At 40.9% G+C, this 26,407-nt stretch overlaps 1 protein-coding gene across 2 annotated transcripts in view; it reads right to left on the reverse strand.

Annotated features, from left to right (window-relative positions):
• Positions 1–5,424: 5,424 nt before the first annotated feature.
• Positions 5,425–26,407, reverse strand: part of CDH18 (cadherin 18) — a 284,990-nt gene continuing 264,007 nt past the window's right edge. Inside the window, exons 9-11 of one of the 2 annotated variants that reach the window (XM_054985367.1) lie at positions 25,148–25,265; positions 10,753–11,004; positions 5,425–7,522 (exon numbers count right to left, since the gene is read on the reverse strand). In XM_054985367.1, coding sequence (XP_054841342.1) covers positions 7,038–7,522; positions 10,753–11,004; positions 25,148–25,265 — 855 coding nt within the window. In that variant the 3' untranslated portion in view covers positions 5,425–7,037. Of the gene's footprint in view, positions 7,529–10,752; positions 11,005–25,147; positions 25,266–26,407 lie in introns of both variants that reach the window. The other variant, XM_054985366.1, reaches the window with a different exon arrangement.

Below are 26,407 nucleotides of genomic sequence, written 5' to 3' on the forward strand. Positions count from 1 at the left end.
TAACTCGGCCCCCCAAAGTTCAATATTTCTGAAACTTGCAGGGTTGTTAGAGGGGAGTTAGAGGAAGGTCCCCACCAAGTTTGGCTTGATTTGGTGGGAAAAAGCCTCCCCCAGGCTTCCGGGAAGCCTGGGGGAGGCTTTTCCCCATTGAAATGCATTACTAAAAGAAGCTGAAATACCAAAACGTTTCGGAAATCGCTGTTTCGGATTACCCGAAACGTTTTGGGTTTTCTGAAACGTTTCGGGAAAACCCGAAACAACCCGAAACAGGTTGTTTCGTGGTTTTTTCGGGTATCATATACCCAAATTGCACCCCTCTATTGCACACTCCTAATCCAGACAAAATTTTCCATTAAAACAAATAAGGCACTTCTGTTAGTGGAACAGAACTTTCTTTGGACTCTGGCTTTTGTGCCTATTTCTATACATAATTCAGCTGTATAAAACTGATGTTTTGGAACATGTTTTGCAGTCTTTAAGAAATCTTGGCAATTAGAGAAGATTATAATTCAATAATGTTCATTCATTCAAGACTGAGTCAGCAACTGGAAACCGCTGTGCCAAATATGGGTTTCTAGTTGATAATATTTTGACTCCAACTTCCAACCACAGAGACAAAAAGGGCTGCAGATGAGTACCTAGGGCAAAAGTACGGCAGTAGCCTTCTTGGTGGCTCCACATCCTGCGATTCCTCACTTCAAAGTGGCCATCCACTAAAGCTTACTGCTGATCAATTCTACTTGGCTCTTGATTATTCTAAAGTTGTAGTCCACACACCTCCACTGTAAGTGATGTTGGGGTGCTGTGCTTAAATTGTCGTATATGCAACATGATCATCTTGTGCAACGTTCTGCCTATGTATCTCATGATTGTCTGACAATGGCATCACATGGTTTGTATTACAAGATGCCAGGAAGAGGAGACACTAAACCTTTACATTTCTGATCTCCTCAAGTTACCTCCATTGCTATCTATAGAACTAATGTGGTATAGCACTGTGTCAGACCAGGATTTGGGAGACCCCAGCTCAAATCCCACTCTGTCATGAAAGTATGGTGGGTGACCTTGGGACAGGCACACATTCTCATTGAAAACTACCTCATAGGGTTGCTGTGAGGATAAAATAGAGGAGAAGTGAACAACAAGCTGCTTTGGGCACATCCTGAGGAGAATGGTGGGGCATAAATGAAATAAACAATAAATAGAGCAGATGGATCTTCAGAATGTCTGCCCATGTCCTGAAGAGGAGATAAGAAACAGCCCATGTGGCCTACACTGAAGTTCAGAGTAGTAAAGTATCAATGTACTAAATCCAATAAACTTTGTGTTTTTGAAACAATTGAGTGATTTGCAAAGCAATCATAGAGTTTGTTATTGTTAAAGCTTTTTATTGTAATGCAATTGATGTGAAAGAAATGGTCTAAAAAAACTCAATACAAATCTTTAACTGCTAATCCTGCCTCCCGATCAGAGTTACACCCATCTAAACCCATTGCATCCATTGGGCTTAGAAAGGTGTAACTCTGCTTAGGTCTGCACTGTTAATTCAAATATGGAATCTGAAGTGACCAGTTAATTCCAGTGTTCAATTTTTGGTCCAAATGAAGAACAGATAAAGAGTCTGTAAGAATGTCATCGCAGGCAAAGGAGACGGGTGAAGATCCTCAACAAGGTTCACAGGAAGGGATCCCATTCCTCCAGTAGGAGTGGGGATCCTCCATTCCCACCTTTCACCCCATGCCACTGCTTACCTGGCTGGCAGGGGAAAGGCAAGGAATGGGCCTACTGGGCACGCTCCCTGAACTGTCGTGATGTTGTCACTGATGTCATCACGCCACCTCAAGAGTGCTCCCATGCTTCACAGTGAGCCAATTTGCCCCCCCCTATGGGCTGAACTGTGCCCATTTGGGGCTCAAATCTGCCCACTGCAAAGCATGCACATGCTCCCCAGCCTTGTGTGATGACATCACTTCCTGGAAGTGACATCATCACATCCATGCAGGGCCTCGTGCATGCTTTGCATGGAAGAAATATTGCTAAACAACTAGGAAGGTATACACCACATTCCCCCCTCCCGCCGGCAGGGTAAGGGGACCTAGCAAACTTACTCACAGGTTTGATTCTAGATTCCAAATTACATTGCAACAAAAACAAAAAAAATAGAAGTGTAGACTGAGAATATCTCTTTGCCCTTTGTATACATCAGAATGTTACAGCAATGTTATCAACATGTACCAATTGCCCATTTTATACAGAGCTTTGTATTGTTAACATACTAACCTGGTATACAGGCCCACATAAGTTATAGACATTTTTACTCATTGTGTAGAACCCAGTGGGTTACTGTTAAGCAATAAGAACATGTTGTCTGAAACAGAGGAAGAAAGAGAACTCCCCCTCCTCCACCTTGCCTAAATGCTCGCCCTGAAACTTGGTTTACATTATTTATGTTCATGGGATTGGGGAGACAACACCTTCCTATCAGTTCACTCTTTCTATCAATTCATTCTGCAAGGACGAACTCCTATTTGTCTTACAGGTTCTTGCCAAACATATTATGAAAAGAATTATTTAAAGGGAAGATGTCAAAATCATGATTTACTGTAGCCTCACTGATCCTTGGTACTTACAAAATTTTTCTGTGCTGCTCTGGCCTCTAATGGGCAATGCATCTCAACAGCACGTTGGAGACCCCACTCATTCTCCAGAACTTGTTTTTTCATATTTACATTTATTTTTTGAAAAAGTATAATCCCCATGTCATTCTTTCTAAATTATAACTTTTGTGTTGTTAAGCAATACATTGCTTTTTTAAAAAGTGAAAAAATGTCACACATTATAAAGAGTCTGTGATCTTGGGAATGGGAGAGAAAGTGAGCCATTCTAACCAATCATTTTATAAGAAAAGATATACAGCCAATATTTAACATTTGTGAGATTCCTTAATATTCAGTAAGAAAAATAGCTTTTATGGATTGGAAGACATTCCCTAGGTAGATAAAAGTAAAGAAGCATTGAAATGAGCATTTAAATTCATGTAGCATATGTACACCATGGCAGCTGACAAAGAATTAATGGATGTAAGTTTGACATCAGAAACCAAAACACTCAAAAACCGGTGTGAGGACATTTTAACCTTCCAGGACATTCAGTTGCTGCTGACCTAAAAGTAGCAGTTATCCTGTAGAGGAATTTCAAAGGGATATTAGAGAGACTGCTGAATTGCAACTGATAACGAAGCTCAAGAAAATGCATCCACTTGGACAGACATAGGCTTCCTGTCTCATTACCAATGCTAATTTCTCCACACCCACTACACTTCTGCATGCCCCACCTTATTCAATCACGCCTGCCATTGCCATTCACCAGCTATTATCATGTGGCTTCTGTAATCAATACTCTCTCCAAGGTGTAAGGACAGATTCTAGCTGTATCTCACAAAAGTTCATACCCCACCACAAATTTTGTTAGTCTTATAGGTGCTAGGACTCTTGCTCTTTTCTACTGCTACAGACAGACTAACATGGCTACCTATCTTGAGCTATCTTGTACTTGATGGGTATGTTTGGATCAGTCATTTATCCCCAATGAAGAATTTTCCTGACGGAGGATGCTCTTGATTGCCTCTCTGCATGACTCAATGCCCTATGCCTTGTTTCCTTCCGATTAGAGGCAAACTTACATCAGAAACACAGCAGACTGGCTCTTCTGAGGATGGACCATTCTTACTGGAACACACTCCAATATTCAACCTTTTGGCGATGTTGAGATCTAAGAAATGTGCCTCAACCATAAGATATTGGGGCACACAGCTAGTGGTTTGAAATAATTCACTGAGAGTAAGCAAGTACCAAGAGAATAAATATATCCCACTTCTAGTGATACTATGAGTGAAGGCACTCCCCCATCATCCTCATTTAATATCAACAAAGTACGATGTTTATATTAATTAGTGCGACATTCCACCTCTATGTCTGGAGTACAGTGGAGAGAGTAGATGTAAATGAGCCTATGCTGTCACATTTAGGCACAGAAAGATGTGTAGTCCAGAGTAAGGCTGTTTGCATCCCTACTCTGTCTGAAGAATGGAATACCACTGAAAGAAAGAAAGAAAGAAAGAAAGAAAGAAAGAAAGAAAGAAAGAAAGAAAGAAAGAAAGAAAGAAAGAAACCAACCAACCAACCAACCAACCAACCAACCAACCAACCAACCAACCAACCAACCAACCAACCAACCAATCAATCCAGGTTGGAATGACGAGGACATGGTTTCTTGTAGCATTCAAGGGAGACTTTCTTGACTTGCAACATGGGTTATGCAGCAACACGCTTGTTTCACAGATCCTTATTAATGGATGGATCATTCTTGCAGAAAACTTTTGTAAAGTCAAGATTTCTGCTCTTATTTAGACTCTTATCAGTCTTGTCAGTTAAAAGGTAGAACGCAAAGTCGACGCAATAACCTAAAGCACTGAGAAATCAAGCTGTACGATTGATCGTCATTAATAACCTTGACTAAATTTCAAGCTGTCATCACTGAAGGAAGGAAGCCTGTAGCTTCAATGTAAACTTCAGCCACAGTGAAATTCACTAGCAATCAATTTGGTGCCCCTTTCTTCCCTGCCGTGCCTGTAAAATTAATTTGATACAGAAAAAACAAGACCAGCCACAATGGCCTATCTCATGCATCAATTTTAAATGAAAATGCTAAAATGAATTGTTGTACTATAGTACAATCTTTTTTTTCAGCTGTTTCCACATTAAAATAACTATCCTCTGGACAAAAAGTCCATAACCCAGACAACAGATTATGAAAAGAAGGATGGCCTTTATAATGATGTCCATATAAGCTTTTTGAAGCTGCCATACCAGGAAAGACCACTAGTCCACCTAGCTCAGCACTGCCTCTGTGACTGGCAGCAGCTCGCTCAGGTTTTAGCCAAGAAAGTATCTTTCTCAACACCTGCTACCTGATATCCCTTCACTGGTGATACCAGAGAGCTTACCTGGGATCTTCTGCATATAAAATATGCACTCTACCATTCTTTCCTTGAACGTGCCTGTGTGTATATGTATGTATAAAACTTAGAAATGATTGACTATGTAACTTACCCAAGAAAGAATCTTTGAATAGGTCCCAATGTTGGCACTCCAAAGAGGACCTGGGATTTCTGTACACTGGATAACAAATTTCAAGATGACTTTCCCATGTTCCCATGCTCATACATTCACAAGTCTACTTGAAACTTTATGTTTGTGTTCCAGTTCATCATAATTAACTTTGGAAGACTGGTAGCTTCTCGTGTAGATGTTTCAAAAGCTCAGAAACAAAAAAAAGGCACCACTAGTGGTCCATCAAACAAGATCTATAAAAGTGTATTTCCTTCTCAAAATTTATTATTGTTGTTATGGAATCACCCAACATGTTTTGAAGGATCAAAACTTCTTCATGAATATAATGCTGGCTTAAAATACAATCGAAGTAATATAAAATATACATATGACAAACTATAACAGAACACCTCTTATATACACTTATCTATTAATTAAAATAACTGGACATAAAACACAGGCACGTCCCCTCGAAACATGCTGGGTGTTGCCAAACTAACAATAGGTGTTCTAAAACTTTCATCAGAAAGGCTGAGTAAAATGAAGTTCTTTTATAGCTCTTCTTTGTGGCATTGGAATCTTGTCTTGTACTAGTGTTGAATGTTGGATTGTTTGCCAAATGACCCATATCTTCTTAGCTTCAGATATGAGGATTATATCCCTTCAGATCCTTCACTGAATATTACACTGGAATTGCCCAATCCACTTCGCATCATTTGTGTTCTCTTGTGTTAAAATATGGAAATGATAATGGGTTGGATCCAATCACGACAAAGGGAGGAGGCGGTCCCTTCCAAAAATGAAAAAGCCTGTGCAGGGAATCATTGGACCAGCATGGATGAACGCCATGTATGATGGAGGCTGGAGTAAGGAAGGGAATTAAGTGAGATTGGGGAACATAGCTGGCGGATCCAACCCTTTAACACCCAATCATGTGACCATTTCATTTTGAGATTTAGAGCAGTCCGTCATTGGTTACCTCTTATCTACATTCCTGTCCCAGTGCAGACCAGGCAATCCAAGCTGTTGCATAGCCAAACACATAATGGAATAATGGCTTTTTAAAAGCAGCCTTATCCACTTCTACTTCACTGCAGAAAAGTAGTAACTCGTCTCCCTTTTTGGCTAAAATTTGTATCCAACATAGTAACTCTGGAACAGAAGCAACAGTTTCAATGCCAACCAGTAACTTCCAAATTCGGAGTGACGGGTGATTAGAAGCCTATTTCCATAAACTGCAAATTAACATGTGCTTCATTACCTCCTTCATGTATGGAAAGATTTATGTTTGGCCCAGTGAAATGTTACATTCCACAAGAGATTCTGGTGTTTAAGTACAATTCAGCTGAATGTTAGCAAGGGCAGACACCAATATGGCACTTGACAAGATAATTCCAATGCACATTCCTGGAAAAGAAAATAGGGTTTCTGAGATTTAGTGAAAGAAAAGTAAATGACCCTTGCAATGATTACTTTAAACTTTAAACAGAGCTAGACAAATAATTCCACAACCATCCCAATAAGATCGAGTTCTTCATGTGAACAGGCACCCCTGTAAGCTCACTGTAGCTCTGGTATATTTAGGGATATTGCAATAATATTGGCCATTGCTTGGTTTACTTAAGGTATCTTTACTGATACTGCACCACGGACTTTATTGAGCATTAAAAATATACACAAAGGGACAATCTTCTTTCTGGGGTATATTTTTTTTTCCAAAATTTGACTTTCTTCCAATTGAAGAACCCCATTCCAAATGTGAAAAGGGCACTTTTTCTACAGTAACTGTGTGCAACCTGCTCAGTTTGTTCCAAGTACTGTATTCATATATATATATTTCTCTCTATCTTTTTAAATCACTGTTGTCATTTATGTCTCCAAGTCACTTGAGGGAACTAAAATGTTCCTTATCTGGGGAATAATTAATTAAGTTGTTCTTTCAGATTCTATTTCTCCATAAAGTTCAGCTAGCTTCTTAAACTCTGGTCCCCAGTCACCAAGGTAATTATAATCCTGGTCAGAATGTGTAGTGGCTGAATCCAAAGAGCTGATAGATCCAGCTTCTGACCTTTGACCCTCATACGCATATGTCTGTAGAGAATCATATGGCGGTACACTAGGATCTAGATCCGCTTCCGCCAGTCTTTGTTTAATAAATTCCTGAACATCTATGCTATCAAGTCTGGATGAAGTGGGGTGCTTGGGTGTGGGCTTCACTTCAGGCCGAACATCCCTCCGATACTTCAGTTCTTCAGCTGCTGAAGGGTTCCGCAGAGCAGTAATGTCAAAAGCCTCAGTGTCCTCCTCACCGCCTCCCTCGTCATCATAGGTGACAACATTTTCCCGAACATCCTCTTCTGAAATGATCAGAGGCTCCTTTTTGCTGCGTCTTAGTGTGATGAAAAGTACGACTATCACTGATGAGAAAATTTGGGAAGGGAGATTAGTTAGGGCTGCTGCCTAATCAAAAGATCTTTAGTTAAGTAATCATCTGACTTTCAGCAGATACATTATTCATTATTTAACTATGGTTGTTGTGGATTTTCCGGGCTGTACAGCCGTGGTCTTGGCATTGTAGTTCCTGATGTTTCGCCAGCAGCTGTGGCCGGCATCTTCAGAGGTGTAGCACCAAAAGACAGAGATCTCTCAGAAGATGTTCTCCACACTGTGACACTGAGAGACACAGCTTCTCCACACTGTGACACTGAGAGATCTCTGTCTTTTGGTGCTACACCTCTGAAGATGCCAGCCACAGCTGCTGGTGAAATGTCAGGAACTACAATGCCAAGACCACGGCTATACAACCTGGAAAATCCACAACAACCATCGTTCTCCGGCCGTGAAAGCCTTCGACAATATATCATTATTTAACCGATTGAAATAAATTAATATAATGCTAAATCTTCAATACAGATTCCTTTTTGAGATACTGAAGGATGTCTAAGATAAAATAACATTTCCCCTTGTTATCTTACATAACACAGGTAAAGGATATTTTTTTAGGGCTTACAAAATTGACAGAAAACATTGTGCAAGACTGATACCATACCGTACCATACCGTACCATACCGTACTCTTGTAGGAGCTTCTAATATTCAAGTGAAAGGCCCTGTCATTTATGTTTCTATTCTATTGGATCCCTTCTAAACATATCTGTATCCTACTCAAATCTCAATGTAGGCACTTTTTTGAGACAACTTACTACTGAATCAATAAAAGCTACCACTTATTGTGAAAAAAGGTCAGGGTTCATATTTTTGTTCTCTGTTATCTTGCAGCCCCACAGATTAAAATTCACTCTGACCGATTAATCAGCTAAAGCTTTAGTTATTTGGTACACTGCCATTCAACTTCAACAGCCAGGCAACAGCACTAGACTGCTGAGACTGCGGGGTGAATGAGTGGAAAGTAGAGGTGGGCATGGACCAGAAAATGGACCTAAATTTGACATGGACCGGCCCGTTCAGTGTTCGCAAATTGGCGGATTGTGGGACATGTGCTTTCCACAGACGCCATGATTTTTGGACTGGTCTGGGACTTCCTCACCTGCCAGATGAAGCAAGGCATAGCTGTTTCCTGCCCTAAGCAGCACAGAACTGGGTACACCCTTGTGAGCAGCCCAGGGGGTGCTTTAAGTTTGCCTGTTGTTTCAGCTGACTGGCAGGCTCCATCATTCAGCTGGAGTAATAGGAAAACTTAAAGCACCCTCTGCTAGTTAGCTGGAGCAAGGGGGGTTAAACTTCCAAGTGCCCTCCACACCACTTCAGCTGACAGGCCCCGGAACTGACAGACCACAGACCCATGAACCAGCCTGGGAACTGGGCGGGTCCATGAAAAGTTTATGGTCCGTGGTCCATGAAATGCCATGGACCATGGATCGAGGGCCCATGTTTTTTTCCTGTCTGTACCCACCTCTAGTGGGAAGCTTATCCAGGGGCCTTATAGCTCAGCAGCATTGTGGAAAATTTCCTAAATGCTTCTCCCCTCATGCTTGCTTCTGGATCTCCAACATAAATCTGAATTCGAATCACTTCCTACAGGAAGGAATGATACCCAGGTACTTTCTGGACACATCAAAATATTAATGTTGAGGAGGCTACCATGTATTTCAGAACAACGTTGTTTCTGTATGGATTCTAATAAGATAATGCACCATGGAATTCTTACTCCATGAACAGAAGTTCCATTAATTTCCATCAAGTTTCCCTGAAATTGTGACACTAGCTATGAATATGAAATACAATTTTGAACTTTCCAAATTTCCTCACCACGATCCAGATTTTTTTTTTACAATGGACATTCAGCCAAAATGTATTCATCATTGAGAGGAAGGAGATGGAAATTAATTATAATTTAATGTGAATGCACACAGGTGTTTCACTTTCAAGAGTGGTGGGATACGTGTCATCAGAAATTCCATGCACTAAAAGATAATTCTCTTCAAAGAAGGGGCGGCAGATCACTAGTGAAGATGCATAACAGCAAGCCCATTCGTTAAGGCTTCACGGATTTCATTTCCAAGATACATGATTCATGGGAAGGATCGTATAAACCATTCTTCTTCATGGAACAGATCTCTTCCCATTCTCTGCAGCTTTCTGCACTTCTTGAAAAGTGGCTCCTGAAGGCTAGGGATCCTTGGAAACAAAGTGGAATACAGCAAGGGGGGAATTGGCAGAAATTACCCCCACCCCTCTTGAGTAAGGTCTTTCACAATTGGAGCAGAGTTTGCATTGGGGGGGGGGGAGAGTTTGCTGCTACCACGTGGTTGCAACTTGCAACCTCCCCAGTTCAAAAGGGTTCCCCAGTCCTTAGGAGCATCTTTTCAGTAGGGAGGCAGCTTCCCAGGAAAATGGAAGAGATTTATTCTACAAACTCCTTCCTTTCACAGGATTCTACCTACTTCACTATTATTTCTAAGAAAAGCGTATCTGGGTCATTCGTTATATGTAATATCTACTTTCCCTCAAGCACTGTGTGTATTCTGTGTATCTGAAAAAATGTGTTTGTGTGCATTTGAAAAAATGTTGACTCTTGGCCAAATGAGAATACTAGCTAGCTAATGGGCACTATTCAAATTAGCCTGGGAGCATAAAGTGGTGACAAGATAAAATGTATTTCCAAGGACGTTTATCTAATGGAATCATATTCTTGCCTCTTCTGTCCCTTGCCCCTTTCAATGAGGCTTTGTGCTGTTATCAGCTCATCCCACAGAGATAATTAGCAAATGGCTTTCATACAGCCCTGATAGTACTTCTGGCAGAAGAATTCATTTCAAAAAGGTTCTCCTCATCTCTTTTCTTTATCACTTTCCCCAAGAGTGCTGAAAACGCAACACAAGTCTGTGGCTTCCTGAAATCTTACCAAATTACCTGAATAGATCGACAATGCTAATTACTCAATGACCCCGGTAAAATTAATTCCGCTGGATGCCAGCCGTTCAGCTGCCTGCTTTAAAGGCTTCTCAGCCCTATTAATTTTAGCTAAATTCTCCCCTCCCCCCGCCAAGTCAACGTTTTGTATTTCTAATTACTTTCCATCACAAGCAGTTCAAAATGACATATTTAAAAGCCATAGTGCTGCTGTGATCATCTAAAAGATATAGAAAGGATATTGGTATTTAATTCTCAGTCAGGCTTACCCAGGAGAATGACGACACACAGCAGGATAGCAATTAAGGCTCCCGTACTGAGTCCTGCAGAGGAAAGGAATGCTTCAGCATTGCAGGTCCGCACACGCCCATCTCTTTCACACGCACACACACGAATGACTAGGGTGGTACTGCTGCTGAGAGACGGGATCCCCCCATCAGAGATCACAACAGGGAGGTAATATACATCCTGGGTAGTCCGACTAAATCTCCTTCGTCGGGTCAAGATACTGGCTGTGTTATCTAGGGAAAGGAAAAGCAGGTCAGGATGGTCATTAAAGATTTGTCATCACATACAAAAGTCTTCATGGCCTCGGTCCACCTTATCCACAGGACCACCTCTCTCCCTACGTTCCACCAGGGCAGCTTTGTTCATCTGAACAGGGCTTTCTGCAGGTGCCGCCTCGTACACGGGCCAAACTTACAGTTGCCCATCCACGTGCATTCTCCGTGGTGGCCCCCATCTTAGGGAATGGACTACTGGAAGAAGTCAGGAAAGCTCCTACTCTCCTGGCTTTCTGTAAACTATGCAAAGCTGAACTCACTTACTCAGATAGAAGGGCTGTACTGTAAGGAAGTGGTCTCAATGAGTTGTATAAGCAAAGGGCTGGGGCCTATAGACTTTACTATTATTGCTGTATATCTCTTAGACTACAGACGTTACTACTACTGATGCAAGCATGATCCTACTAGGAAGTTCCTATGTTGTTTAATATTTCAGCATTTCTTCAGCTCTGTATTGGACTCCTGCTGGTTTCAAATCTTTGCCGATTGGCAGGTATATACCCTACTACATTGTTTTTGAAATGTCTTTGAAACTGACTGTACTGATTCACACTGTGTAATATGCCTTGAGTCTCAGTGAGAAAGGTGAACTATAAATACCATAAAGAGAAAATAAAAACAAATAAATTTAACTCGTTCATAAGAGTGCATCGGGGAACACTGAAAAAGACCAGCTCTACTCTCAAAAGGTGGGTGGCAGTCAAGAAAATGTCAAGTGCATTGAGGAAGAGCTATGGTTGAGCAACCCAACCTTTTTTTCTTGAACCTGGGCAAAAGGACTCAGTTCACTCATTTCCTGAAAACCATCCATTTCCTGCACTGACCCTGTATATAAGCCTGGGTAGCCCATGCTCATGTGACTTCTCAGTAACGCACTTCTTTCCCTGCAGCAGTTCTTAGCTGTGACCTAAGGCATTAGGCTGTGAGCATGGGATGCTCAAATGTGGACTTGCCCTAAGACAACAGATAAATGTGAAATACAGGCTGCTGCACAAACACGTAACAGTTGCCTATATGTAAGATTGGTGTGCCAGTCAAGAATTATCCCATATGACAAAAGGTTACATTTCAAGTTGTGTTTGCTTTACTCCTTCTAAATTTCACAGGTCCAGCTTGTCTTCTTATGGAACTTGCGGGTCCATCTCTTTTCCAGCCCACTGTGCTTTTCATATCCAGCAGGCCATCATAGCAAGCAGGCCTGCAGTTGAGTCATGCCTGGATCAATGCTTGCTTCCAGTCACTTGCCCAGTCCAGGTAATGGACTGTGTGAGCATCTCCCTCAACAGTTGCTCTGAAAGCTTTTGCTTCTACACTCAGGTTTTTCTTACCAATAAACAACAGCTGAGAGTCAAATGACAAACAGAGCCTTCTGAAAGGCTTCAGATGTGACCCAACTGTGTATGTGGGAAAACATCATTAACATAACTAAAATAAAAACTTCACACATATATCACATAGGAGATGCTCCAATTTTCCCTCTCCAAGAGTTTTTTGTAGTGGTTAAGAGAGGCAGGGCTCTAATCTGGAAAGCCTGATTTGATTCCCCATTCCTCTGCTTGAAGCCTGCTGGATGACTGTGGGTTAGTCACAGCTCTTCCAGATCTCTCTCAGCCCCACCCACCTCACAGGGTGATTGTCATGGGGATAATGATGGAGTAACAAATGAGAGGCACCCCAGGAAAAACCTACAGGTAACAAATAGAGGGGAAACCCCCAGCCAGGGATATGAAAACCTTCAGTACTCAATAGAAGACATCATGTTCAACAAGTCAATTTTTAAATAATTTTAAAGAAAATTTTAAATAGTTTAAATATGGTGAAGTATAAAAGTGATTAGTGTATATAATAAATAATCATAAACTACATACAAAATCCAATCCAAATCCATCAGCATAAAGTCTACAGAGTCAAACACACACTTGAAGGTATATACAATAAACAGCTTCTAGATTTGATAGTCACCAGCCGTAAGATTAAGTCCTGTATTATAATATCTCAGATCCTATACTGTAGTGTATTAATGTCATAGAAGAACTCTCATGTCACTATCTGGAAAACAATGGTAAGTAGATGAAAATTAACACAATCCTAATTTTTGTTTGCCTTTTCCAGAATGGACCATGATCTAGGGGGTGTGAGAACTAGACTCATCACCAGCCCCCACTCCAATGAGGAGCCAGCTATTGGGTTCAGCTTGTTTCGGATAAGTTCTTTCTCAAGGGCATCAGTACAGGTCCTATAGCTATTAAACCATGTTCTAGAGAAAATTCAACTAACAGAAACAACCAGTGGACAGCCACACATCTTTAAAAAAATTATTTAAAAATGGACTTGTTGAACATGATGTCTCCTATCGAATTCTGAAGGTTTTCATATCGCTGGCTGGGGGTTTCTCCTCTGTTTGTTGCATGTGGGGATAATAATTGCAGACTTTGTAAACTGCTCTGAGTGCGGCATGAAGTTGTCCTGAAGGGCAGTATATAAATCAAATGTTGTTGTTATTATTATTATATGTGGGCAGGAAGAACATAATATTTTGGAAATGATGATGCTGAGGAGGTACAAGAATCCCCAAACTCTTGGACTTCCCAATAATGTCACATTTGCATTACATCTGGTGCTACAGTTTCTCACACCATCATCTCAGATCTACTGGTTTGCTTCTATTAGGCATACTCGGAGCTTGTGCATGCTTATCTCAGAACAGTACAGGAGCTCCAAAGCTTTAGAAGTCCCTACCACTCCTAAATATGAATCTGCCATCTTTTTGTAGCTATGAGGCAGTATTTGCTCTAGCTTTTATTTCTCTGCCCATTTTTAAAAAGTTTTAGACCTGGTTTTCAAGTTTCATGAGTGTGCTGTCATCCCAGCCACACACTGTGTCAATAGTCAAGGATGAGATTTATGGGACTCTGGTATTTCCCTTACTTCTCCTATCTTCGGTGTCTCAGCCACTTCCTCCCCCATCATCACTGCCTATTGCTGTATCATCCTCTTTGCTGCTTCTGCCTCTGAGGTCCCACACCAAATCCTCAAGAGGGTGCTTTGGCATGGATCATGGGTGCTATAGCAACTCACAACGGTGGTGGAGCTCTTGCCTGGGGCTTTTGACATCTGCAGGCTGTGTTAGATTTTTCTCTAAACCCTGAAGTGACCCCATATTTCCAGGCCCCTAACTGATCGCGGTGGCCATTCATTTTCTCTCTCACACACACATGTATATTTTACATAAAAACTGAATCCAAAATAAAAATAAATGCAATTTTAACTTTGCCTGCTGATGTATGATGTACAGATGCCAGTTTAAAAGCTTATAAGTTCAAAATCCATTTTTCCTCTCTCCATACTCTTGCCTCTGGTTCATTTTAACTATTTTATTTTACATTAAGAAGTGGTGTCTGATTTCCTTCGTGTGGCTGCTGGCTAACTGCAAACGTCTTTAGTAATTCGAACCATATTGTTTCCTGAAGTGATAAACTGAGATTCTACTAGTCTAGATTGTGGCTCAGAAAATAGCATGAGCTAGCCTGAATAGACTAGCTTTTATGACTGCTATGCTGTTAGACTCCAGGATATAGCTGGAAGCCCCTGAAGCAGCAGAGCTACAGGATCTGGTCTGTGTTTGGACTTTGGACGGAAGGTCTCCATGATGGAAGAAAGGTGGGATGTAAATGTAAGAAAAACATGCTCTTTAAAAGCAAGATTGTTCCTAGGAAAGGCTAAGAGTGTGACCCCCAAAATGTTATTCCACCCCAAGTCTACTAAAATGAATCAAGCCAGCAAAGATGTTGCACGGCTATAGCAAAAAACCTGCATTCCTTTCTTGTAGATAATAATGCCAATACATACAAAGAAAGCTGCACGATCATCCCCTACAGTCATGTACAGTTACCTAAAGATAGAATTAGGGGGGGGGGGTGATTTTCTTGCCTCAAGATGGAGAAAGATGAATCCTTTGAGCAACTGAAGTTTATAGTTCCTAGATACTGCAGCCAATGCAAAGCAAATGAAATGCTTACTAGGACCAATTTTTATTTTAAACAAGATCCAATATATTCTTGGCTTAATGTACAGCATGCTTGCAGCATTCTGGGCTGAATGAGGAGTTCTATTACAGCTGCACGTGAATCCTGTCTGAATTCCCCCCAAACAGAGAAATGTTAAAGGATGATGAAAGGAGTATTGATAAAATTTGATGGATTTCTCCTAGAGGGTTATACACATCTTTTGCCTGCATTAGCAGAAAATATATCATGCAGATTAAAATCAACCTGGGTTGTTGGTGCCGTCTCTCTTGCCAACACTGGATGTTTGCCTGAACAACCCAGGTGGGTAGATAAACTCCACACAATGAACATAGCTGATAAAATCTGGGACCACCTTTGCTATTGATTTTGGTCTATAGTGACATTTTGAAGATATTTTTGGAGGTTCCTAGCATCAGAGAAAGTCTGAGGAAAGCAAAAGATCAGCAATACAACCCAAAATTTCTGAGAGGATAACTTGTGCAGGCTGGTGAAAGACTGCGAGCGTTCTCCCGCTACATTAAGTGGGAGGGATAAGGTAAGGGACATGCAAGATTCTATTATGTAACCATTAGTTATTATCATGTAACAACTGGCTTTGCGGTGATATCACCCAAGCTGTCAGATCGGGCTATATGATGACATTATGAAGTCATTTCACACTGAAGGCAAGAAACATTGGCCTCACTGTGATTCAGTTTCAAGGCAACACCATACAGCCAGTCAGATCCAGCTATATGACGATGCCAGGAAGGTAAATCAGAATGTGGGCACTGGCTCCTTCCCTCACTCAATTCTCTACTTGTCCTCCAGGGAGTTCAAAATTATGTAGATAGTTTCTCCTTACTCTGTTTTGACCTCACACAACAACCTTGGGAAGTAGGTAAGGCTGAGAGATAGTCACCCAGTATGCTTCAGGACTGAGTGGCAATTTGAGCCTGTCTCATTAGTGTACTAATCACTATACCACACCGGTAGAAATAGGAGAGGGGGCACCAAGCTGTGGTAGGGGGCATGGCTATTGCTACTGCTGGGACCACAAAGCAGGAGGAAAGACATTCTACAAATCTGTATTGCGGTTTTAGAAACAATTATCCCTACACAGTTTCTACATGTTAATTAGCGGTCATTATCAAATAGATTTCAATGGGTATTTTTAAACAAAAAAACCTATGCCTTATAGGGACCAGGGCTTTTTTTCAGCGGGAATGTGGTGGAACGGAGTTCCGGCACCTCTTGAAAATACTCAGCAATAGTGTGTGAAAATATTATTATTTCAAAGAATCCCATGTGTTTCTTCCTCATTTCCCTCTTGAGAGTTCCGCCACCTCTTTTCCCAGGAAAACCCCCCTGATAGGGACACAGGCTTTTTCCCACTAAAGTGGCCTGGCAGTCACCTTTTCCAATCCAGCCCTGGGAAAGCCAGGAAGGAGAGAGCAATAAACACCATTTGTTCTAATTGATATCCTGGGAGGGTTGCTGTTCGTGTCATCATAAAACCAGAGGTCTGGAAGATGTGGAGAACATGACAAGGGGGCCAGCTAGCCAAGGCAGTTGGGAGAGACTGGTTCTAAGGGAAGAAGTCCGCCCCCCCCTCGCTTGGGAAAGGAGGATACAAAATGTACTGCAGCCTATTGTGTGTGTGGTTCAGCAGGGAATGGAGAAAGGAGGGTCCTAAAGGGTGGGCTTGACTTCACCTTCCCAAGTGCCCATCCCAGCAAACAATGCCTCAAGTACTGTTTGAGAACTCAAAAGGGACAGTTAGAGATTAGACCTCTGGATTTGTTGTTTTCTTTCTCTATTAGCTATATCTTTGTTCACTGCTCCTTCCATATATATTCTTGTGCTCTGTGTATTTTTATAGTCCTCTGTAGGACAATAAAGACCTTTCTTTGGTTAAGACAAGCTGTGTCAAGCCTCACCTATGTACCTTCTGCTCAGTTAGGTGCTAGAACTCTGCACAAACTCAGAGGCTCAGCAGCTCCCCCAAACAGCTGGTGAAGGGTCAAGCTTGTTTCAGTTTGGGTAGTAGCGACTCTACCCAAGGAACATGGCATTGGGATGGGGGGAGAATCACAGAGTTGGAAGAGGCCAAACAGACCTTCTAGTCCAACCCCCTGCCCAATTCAGGATGAGAAGTCCCCCTCTCCAATCATAAGTCCTTAATTGTGCTTATCTGGCCCCTATATCAGATTAGCAAACTGCTTCTTTTACACACATAGGTAGGTTAAGGAGAATAAAGTTTGTTTGGTGAGGGGAGCCCTGACAATACAAACAGCACTGACATGATACTCCAATATTGCTTTGTCAGTATTCATAAGTCATGCAAGGAGAGTTACACAGACTTCCTGCAGACCTTCTGCTGACCCGGAAGTGACCTTCTGCTGACATGGAAGTGATGATTTTCTGATCTGGATGTGACGTTTTCACAAACCAAACGAACCAGTTGACGAACCAGGGGCAGGTTTGTGAAAGTCTGTGGTTTGTGAAATTTGATGAACCACGAACCGCATGGTTTGGTTTTTTTCTGGTTTGTGCCCATCTCTAGTCAAGAACTGTCCTTTACAAACAGACTGGATCCACTTGTCACAGGACATTGTGCTACTGTAGTGGTTCATCTTCTAGATTTTCTTGTTTGGACAGGAAGATCCAGAAAAATTCAGGAACTGCACCATTACAATAGCACAGTATCCAGTGATATGCGGATCCAGTCATAGTAGGACTAACTCTGAGAATATTTAAATATTCCATACATTTCTTGACCATTGATGGTGTTTTGCTTCTTCCAATATTTTGTTATAACCAACCTGGCTGCAACAATAATGTGCTGTAAAATATCTAGCTTTCCCTTAATAATCAATCCTTTTGCTACAATTAATAAAAACAACTATGAAAAAAATCCACAAACTGATACACCTAGTCCTAATACATTTTAAGAATTTGTCAAACACTGTTCCATGTACCTATGTATAAGCATGGTCATTCTTTGTTTATTTAATGTAGTATTATGCTATCACTCAAGAAGTTTCTTAGGCACTCAACAAATCAAAATATTAAAACAATAAAATCCAGTAGAAAGTAACATTATAAGTAGCAGCATAAACATTAAAAACTGCAGCAGGGACTTTTCTCAAGCCAGCACTATGATAATTAAAACAATGTGGAAATTGCATCAGGGCAAAAAAAATGCTTGAAAAGAACACAGATAAATATAAAAAGAAGTACAAACTTGCAGTTAAAGCAGTTTCATAAACCAGCCTAAAGGATGGTTTATTTAAAAAATGAAGAAGCCTGGGTAAAAAGAAAAAAAAACCTGATCTCATTCAATGCTACATGGCTACGATGAAGGCATTCCACAAATGAAATGCAATAAAAGAGAAGACCAGTGGGAGGAAAGAAGTGGTGATGATGACCATAATTATCGGCCAGGCCCATATAGAGGCCAATGGTAGCTTGACTCATATAATTTAGTGCTTCAGAGTTAAGAACACACACTTTAATTTAGTCCTGGATATAAACTGGCAGCTAATGGAGTTACAATGGTCAGCCCAGAAGTGTTCCCTTTAATCCATGCTTATAAGCACTCTAGGTACTATATTTGGAACCAGCTGAAATTCTCATGTCAAGTATGTTGCAGTTGTCTAATAAGGATGCAACTACTTCATTGATAACTATGGCTAAATCTGGCTTCTCAAAGAAGGGCTCCTGTCGGTGTAATAATCAACGCTGCTTAAAGCACCATGCACTATAGATGGAATTTGAATATCCATCTGTGGATATTATTACCATAAACTTTTGGGGTCTAGCTTTGAGATAAGCAAACAAAGCCTATTTCATTTCTTTTCATGTTCATCTACAGTTTTATTAACAGTTTGTATGCTCTGCTTTTCATTTTTTAAAAGATTTCTTTGTATCGTGTTTTTCACGTTGTATGGTTCTTAATAGGGGTGTACACTCAAAAAAGATTCAGGTTTCCTGCTTTGGGTTTACCCAAAGCGGGAAAACAATTCAGAATAACCCAAATTCCAAAATGGCAAGTTGCTTCAGGATCCGGGTGTTACAGAGCACAGCGAAGCTCAAAGCAACACTTTTCTTGCAGTTTGCAAGTGGCACGAAAAATGTTGTTCTCAAACTTCCGCCCCGCCGCTTTTTTCACCCGATGAGAGGGGGAAGAGGGGGTTCCCTCCTCCTCCTCCCATCAGGTGAAAAAAGCAGCGGGACAGGAAGTTGGAAACTTTTTTTGCTGTTTGCAAATAAAAACAGCTAGAAAAGTGCTGTGGCTGATGCCACTTTACTCGAAGCTTTCTGAAGTGATACGAATCGCTTCAAAAAGCTTTGCTTCGGGATTCTCGAATTGGCTCAGCAATGCTGGGGCCAATTCGGGAATGCCAAATCTTTCCAAATCGGGCCCAATTCGGGTTAAAAACCCAAACTGGAAACCTGAAGTACACATCCCTAGTTATTATACACAATTTATGTGGAATTTATATCCAAATTGGCTAATACTGATTTATTGACACACAAAATAAGGCTGAAAAATGAGTACCTTTATTGGGGAAAATCTGGTGTGAAAAAACAAAAAATTAAATGAAAATAAATAATTACAGATTTGATTCATTCAAGGAGTAGGCAAATCAAAATTGGGATTTTGATGGTGAAACAGCAGGGATAAGAAATTCACAAATATCCCTAGCCTAATTCACCTTCTCTCTCTTCAGGATCTATCTTTTTCCTTAAGTTCTTTGGTCTTAAAAAGTTGAACTCATGAAAATGTTTGTCTTATATTTGCCAGCTGCAACTGGGCTTTGTAAAGAATCTATCAATATATGTTTGGCTTCTTGATAACTCTCATGGTAGTCTAAATCATGAGTGAGTGTGTATCCCATCTTTTCTTCTGGATCTCAATTCGTTGTAGGTGACAAATGCTCATGTTCAGTAACCTTCAGTTCAGGTTCCTAAAAGTGCAAAATTTATGTGAGACTAGAGGTCTGTGGTTAGATTCCCCCACTGTAAGAACTAGTATGATGTAGTGTTTCAAGGTCTCACTAAGTGGCCTTGGGCAATCTTTACCTTTCAGTCTATTCTATTCCACAGTGTTGTTGTGAGGACAGAATTGGGTAGAGAAGAACCGTGTGCATTCCCTTTGAACCCCTCGGGGGAAAGGCAGAATAAAAAATGAAATAGACAGCGTGTAAAGACTCTCAAGAAGTAGCACCAATAAGACCAACAAAATTTATGGTAGGGTATGAGCTTTTGTGAGTCACAGCTCACTTCTTCAGATACAGCTAGAATGTGAATCCATCGGTCCTTACATCTAGGAGAGTGGAGTGATTACAGGAGCCAAATAATAATAGCTGGTGAATGACAATAGCTGGCATGATTGAATAGCATGGGGTATGCAGAGGGGGAGTGGGTGTGGAGAAATCAGCATTGGTAATGAGACAGGAAATCCAGATAAAAAGCAGGATGGGGGAGGACATTACTGAATAGTGACATGGCACAGGTGAGAGGAGCCAATCTCTCTTCCTCTTCCCCTGTGCCACAGCCACAATCCATACTCTCACCCCACGTGAAACTATTTTTGAAGGGTAAATTACATTGCAGGGGGGGACTCGCGGATCTGATTACATCCAGGGCTGTTGCTTCACTTTTTCTTATTGCTGAATTCTTCCTAAACTAGTCACAGTGAGTAACTGCATTAGAAAATGTATTGAAGGTAAGCACGATAGAGATGGGAAGATGGACAAGGCACCAGAGATATAATAGTAGAGGTATAGCTGGTGAATGGCAGAGCATTTTGCAGAGCACTCATTTATGTATTATTCATGATCCAAAGGCATTTTTGAAAACATTGTGCATAATAGGCTGGCACAAGGGGATAGAGGAGAATCTGTTTTTTTCCCCCTTTAGGCACATTTTAATTTGTTGCTCAGATCTGTTTGTGTTACGTGTTTCATCTATTCTAAGTTATCTCAGATGATGTGATTAATTAAAAAGGAATATTATATATTTGTATCTTTAGATTTGCTTTTCTAATATTGCTGAAGTGAGAACTGGCAATCTTCCCTTTGTTCCCTCTATTTGTTATCTCTTCACCCCATTTTTTCTACAAGCAACTCAGGGCTTTTCCCTCTCAATAATTCTGTGAGATAGATTAGGTGGAGAAACACTATCTACCATACAAGATTATTTAGGGAGCTTTACAGCTGAGGGAATTTGAACCCAGATTTTTCCAGTCCACATCTAAAACTAGATCCTCAGCACCATTCTTCCCCAACATTTTTATGTTTACTATTTCTCTGAAAATTGTGGAAAGTGATAAGATACATTTTTTTATTATGTTTGAAGCTAGCTTACTAGACCACTGAGGGCATTCAACATATAAAGTAGGTATGCTGAGAACTTCAACATGAAAATGATTCCCAGGTGAACTTTAACCAAACTCCCTCACTTACACAATATTATCCATCAGTAACATGATGACACCCAGCTCTATATTTTGCCATCAAAGCTGCCAGAAGCAGCTGTCTCTGTTCTGAACGGATGTGTGGAAGCTGAGACTGAATGAGCTTCTCCACATGCTCACTTCTCGGTACTTGGCCCTTGAGGATTGGATCTATTTTGAGTCTGCACGGGTCAATTTCACCAGTTCAGTTCCCATACTGCAGCATTTTTTTCATGACCATCTGCACCAGATTTAGCGCCATGTGGCTTTTCCCAGGCTTTACCCGACTTTTTTTAAAAATCCATTTTACAGTAGGCTGTTTCCTCATGCATACTCTTTAGTCTGTTTTTGGTGTTCCACCCTCTTCCCCCCCTCTCCCACCCCCTGCCAGCCCACTGCATTGTGATTGGCTGCTCTTGTCTAGCCAGCCATTCCCCTCCCCTTGTTTCCATTCTTCCCCGCTCCTCTTTCCTCTTTTAATTTTTTTTTTAAAATTCCAGTGCAGGATTGACAGATCACTCATTTGAAAGCACAGGGAGAAGGTCACTTTTTATTCTTTTTGTTTTGGCATGAGTGGGAATATTTTATAGGGGGCTAAATATCTGGGTACCAAAAAAAAGATTTTAATATCAAATTTTAGAGAGGAGTAAACGGCCACATACATGCCTTTCAGCTTGACTTCACGGAAAGTGAGGACTTATGTTCCCAGTTCAGAAGAGGCTTGTAATTCCGCACTTGAGGGAGTCAAAGTGAAACGGTGTTTAGTTTTTATTCCTGCACTTAGAAAAATGCCCTGTTTCTGCTGCAGGTTTTCTGGGGGAAGATGATGCCGATGATTTCATTAATGTAGGTGTTTTTTTTTGGGGGGGGGTGCATGCATTACAACGTTGTAATGTTTGGATGTTAGAGGGACTTGTGGTTAACCTCTACTTCATTCTGTACTTGTCTTCCAATGATTGGTCCATGTGTGTTGATTGGCTAAGGTGTTCTGGAGGGAGACCTTAAGATATTAAGTGGGATTTTTTTTAAAAAAAAATGACCTTGCAACATTTTTGTTTTTTAAAAAAATGGGGCAAAAACTGGACTAAAAATACAGGAAACACAGAGACTTCTGCACAAAATGCCAACCTAAATTGTTTTGGTGAGAAGGCAATTTACTTCATATTATTGAGATTAGGTACACACACAACATGTAACAAACAATGATGACATTTCTGTGTGTTGACTGGCTGAGGCATTCAGGAGGGAAACTAAAATATTAAGAGGGATCAGCGCTCTCTGCAGAGTTTTCTGTTAGCTAGTGTAATGTTTTCCCTCAATGTTTCCAGGTTTTTTTTTAAATATTTCAAGGCTGTTGTTTTTTTAAAAAAGATAAAAAAATATTAAAATTTCTGGGGGGGAAAATGGACTGAAAAGTACAGGAAACACAGAGACTCCTGCACAAAATGTCATCCCAAATAGTTTGTTAGTGAGAATGCATTCATATTGCCAAAGTTAGCATGCATACACAGCACACAACAAATAATGACAACATTTTTTTTAAGGGATGAGGGCCAAGAGTGTTGGGGGAAGAAAGGGAGGAAAAGGTGTGGTTACATATTGCTGTTCAACCAATCAGGACACAGGAGAATAAAGGGGCGGGCAAAAGGCAGGGCCAGGGTTTACACCAAAGCATTCTGTACTTCAAAAAAAGCTGTCTTTTAACTTCACTACAAAAAATCTCGAGGTATAAGTACAGGAAGAAAAACTGCAGAAAACCTAGGGGGAAATGGATTATACAGCCGATGGCAGCCTTTCACTGTGCGGAACTCAAAAGAGTATGGGAAGAGAGTGGGAAGAGACTGAATCGATCTATTTAGACTGTGGACAGAACTCCGTGGATATATTGAAGCTGTATTGAGCCAGAACGGGGACCCCCCCCCCCCAAAAAAAAACCACCTGTGCAAAAAAGCCCTACAAGCTGAAACATAATACAAGATAGAGGTGCTAAGGGTCGATTTGTGATTGGCTTACTGTGGGTTCAGTAAAATGTGCGTCTGCAGCAGATCAAGTAAGGATCTTTGGAGTGCTCTTGGACACAGACTCAATATTAAAAAGTAGGCTGGTGCTGTTGATAAGAGTGTCTTTATTCAACTGAATCTTCCCTATGAAGTCGCACCCCTTCTGGACTCAGCTGACTTGTCCATATTAGCTGGTCTACTGAAACATAATCTCTGTGCGGTTGTCCTTAAAGTCAACTCAGAAATTTCACCTAGTGCAGTTTTCTGGCTGCCCACTGGGTAATTGGGATATGCTGAGAACATATCCTGTTGGAAATGCTTTGGGCCTACATAGCCGCAGGACTGTCTGTCTCCATATAAACCGAAGCACAAGTTGTGCTCCTCTGAATAGCTTCTGTGTTCCTTGTTGCTCCTGACAGCATTCACTCTTAATCAGCCCAAGATTAGGCTTTTCACTGGCACCTCAAACCTTATAGAAGAGATCAGGAAGGCGCCACCTTAACTAGCTTTTAGAGAAAAGTCTGATCAAGAATATTTCAGGGAAACTTCTGCTGATCTCTAGAAAGGGTTTGTGTTTCATAGCAAGTCTATTATAAGTAAATTTTTAGTGCATAAGTAAATTATGCATAATTTTTAATATAATTAAATATAATTTTAATGCCACTGGACTGGTATCTTCTAAGGGAAAGGTGGGGCATTATTTTGTAAAAAAATAATTATTTTTCAAATTCCTTTGTAGAAAGAACACACCGACAATGCCACTCTAAGAACACTTTCCTGGGAGTAAGCCCCACTGATTAGACCTAAGTTAGATTCTGAGTAAACCTGCTTAGGATAACACCGCTAGACATGTGTTACACTTAAAAAAAAAAAAAAGGAACAGGCTTGTGAAAAAAACATACAACGTATCTAAAACTTTCAGAAAAAGAGCAAATTTTAACTGGACTCTCACTTACAGGGCAATCCGAAGTATAGTTGCACCATTCTACATCCACTGAAGTCAACATGCTTAGAAAGGTTTGTCTCTGCTTAGAACTACACTGTTAAAAGTTTAAAACTTAAGTCATCCAGAAAGCAGGTTGTCAGAAAACAAAACTATATTTTACTCATTGACTTAAGTGATTGTGAAGTAATGTAGAACTGCCACTTTACAGAACCAGTTTTAACTCTGAAAAATGAGTTAAGGCCATAATTTACAATGTAATATTCTATAACAGCATATGAAATGTGGCAAGGAGCAATAACATCTGATTTCCTCATAATTTTGTCCTTCATTTTGTCTTTTAAAAAGGCAACAGAAGTCAAAGTTGCAACTATAATGTTGTTGTGGTGTTACTCAAGCAAGGAATCAAAGTAAAGCTCTGTAACCCCACTTTTAAACAGTATGGTAAACAGAAAGGCATTTCATAAATCCAGCATAGTAAGTATAAATATTACAAGGTTATACTTTCAGTGCAATTCCTAAACATTAATTGTTCACGACACTAACAGCACCAGTGTGGTGCCCTTGCTACAAAGCGCTTCTGCCCTGATAGATTATGGTTTTCACCCACTGACAAAGATTACAAAAAAAATAACCATTCCGTTGAATGAGACATCCCAGACAAACACACAGCCTAGCTTCTCTTTACCTCCGTTGTCCTTTAACGTAAAGTTGGGATTGAAAGAAAGACTGTCATCCAGAGAAAAATGGAATCTCTGTCCATTGGCAAAGTCGTCTCTGTCAGTGGCACTGATGGTCTGAATAACCTGAAAGGAAAATTAAATAGCCAACATGATACAGTTTGAACTGGACCACATTTGACATAAATCAGCAGAATCCTGTAAGCTTGGCTCAATTTCGCAAACTTCTACTCGATGACTGCCAGTCTCTCCCTTCACCTGACATTCTAAACGTTATATATTTAGGCCACGATGCGAGATAAGTTAAACAAAGACCCAACACTATAACTTTACTGCACATTGGCTAAGTCTGATCCATGCAGATTTGGAAGGTTTGATATACTTTTTGCACAAATGCTATTGGGAAGGAGGCAAATGCAGGTTAAATAAACACAATCTTTTTTTAGCTTTTTGACCCAACACTGCCATGTTATCCATCATCCTACCAATCCCCTAAACACCACCCTGAGAAATGACGGCATCAATATTATTTTTGGTTTTCTCAAAATTGCTTTCCAAGGCAGTTTCTGCTCCTCTCTAAAAAAGGGTAGAACTTCCTGGCAGCTGGTAGAAAACAGCATAGTGCTAGGATGTTGGCTCAAGGCATCCTATTTTAGGGTACCGTTTGACCCCCATGGAGGTGGGCAGTGCCAGCTCAAACTGGCTGTGGGATGCTTCTACTTGGCTGCATCCGCTTGCAACCTGGCCATTGACAGATGGGAAGATTAAGTGGAGACCTGTTAACTGCATTTAAGTCTATTGCTGTGAAGATGGAGTGCATCTCTCCATCGTCAGCCTAACGGATTTGCAATGAGGCCTGCTCAAGGCTATCTGGATCAGCTGAAGGTGGGGTACTAAGCAGAGAGCTAGCCCACTACTATGGTGAGACTAGTACTACCATTTAAGTTGTAAGTACAGACAAAGGCAGGGCTTTTTTTCAGCAGGAACGCGGTGGAACGGAGTTCCGGAACCTCTTGAAATTGGTCACATGGCTGGCGGCCCCGCCCCCTGATCTCCAGACAGAGGGGAGTTTAAATTGCCCTTCGTGCCGCTGGAGCGGCGCGAAGGGCAATCTAAACTCCCCTCTGTCTGGAGATCAGGCAGTGGGGCCACCAGCCATGTGACCAATTTCTTCAAGGGCAACCTACTTAGTTCCACCACCTCTTTTCCCAGAAAAAAAGCCCTGATTAAAGGAATACATTAGAGGCATTAACTGAACCGTAAAAGGG

This window comes from Eublepharis macularius, chromosome 7 (assembly GCF_028583425.1).
Source record: "Eublepharis macularius isolate TG4126 chromosome 7, MPM_Emac_v1.0, whole genome shotgun sequence".
Classification (NCBI taxonomy): domain Eukaryota; kingdom Metazoa; phylum Chordata; class Lepidosauria; order Squamata; family Eublepharidae; genus Eublepharis; species Eublepharis macularius.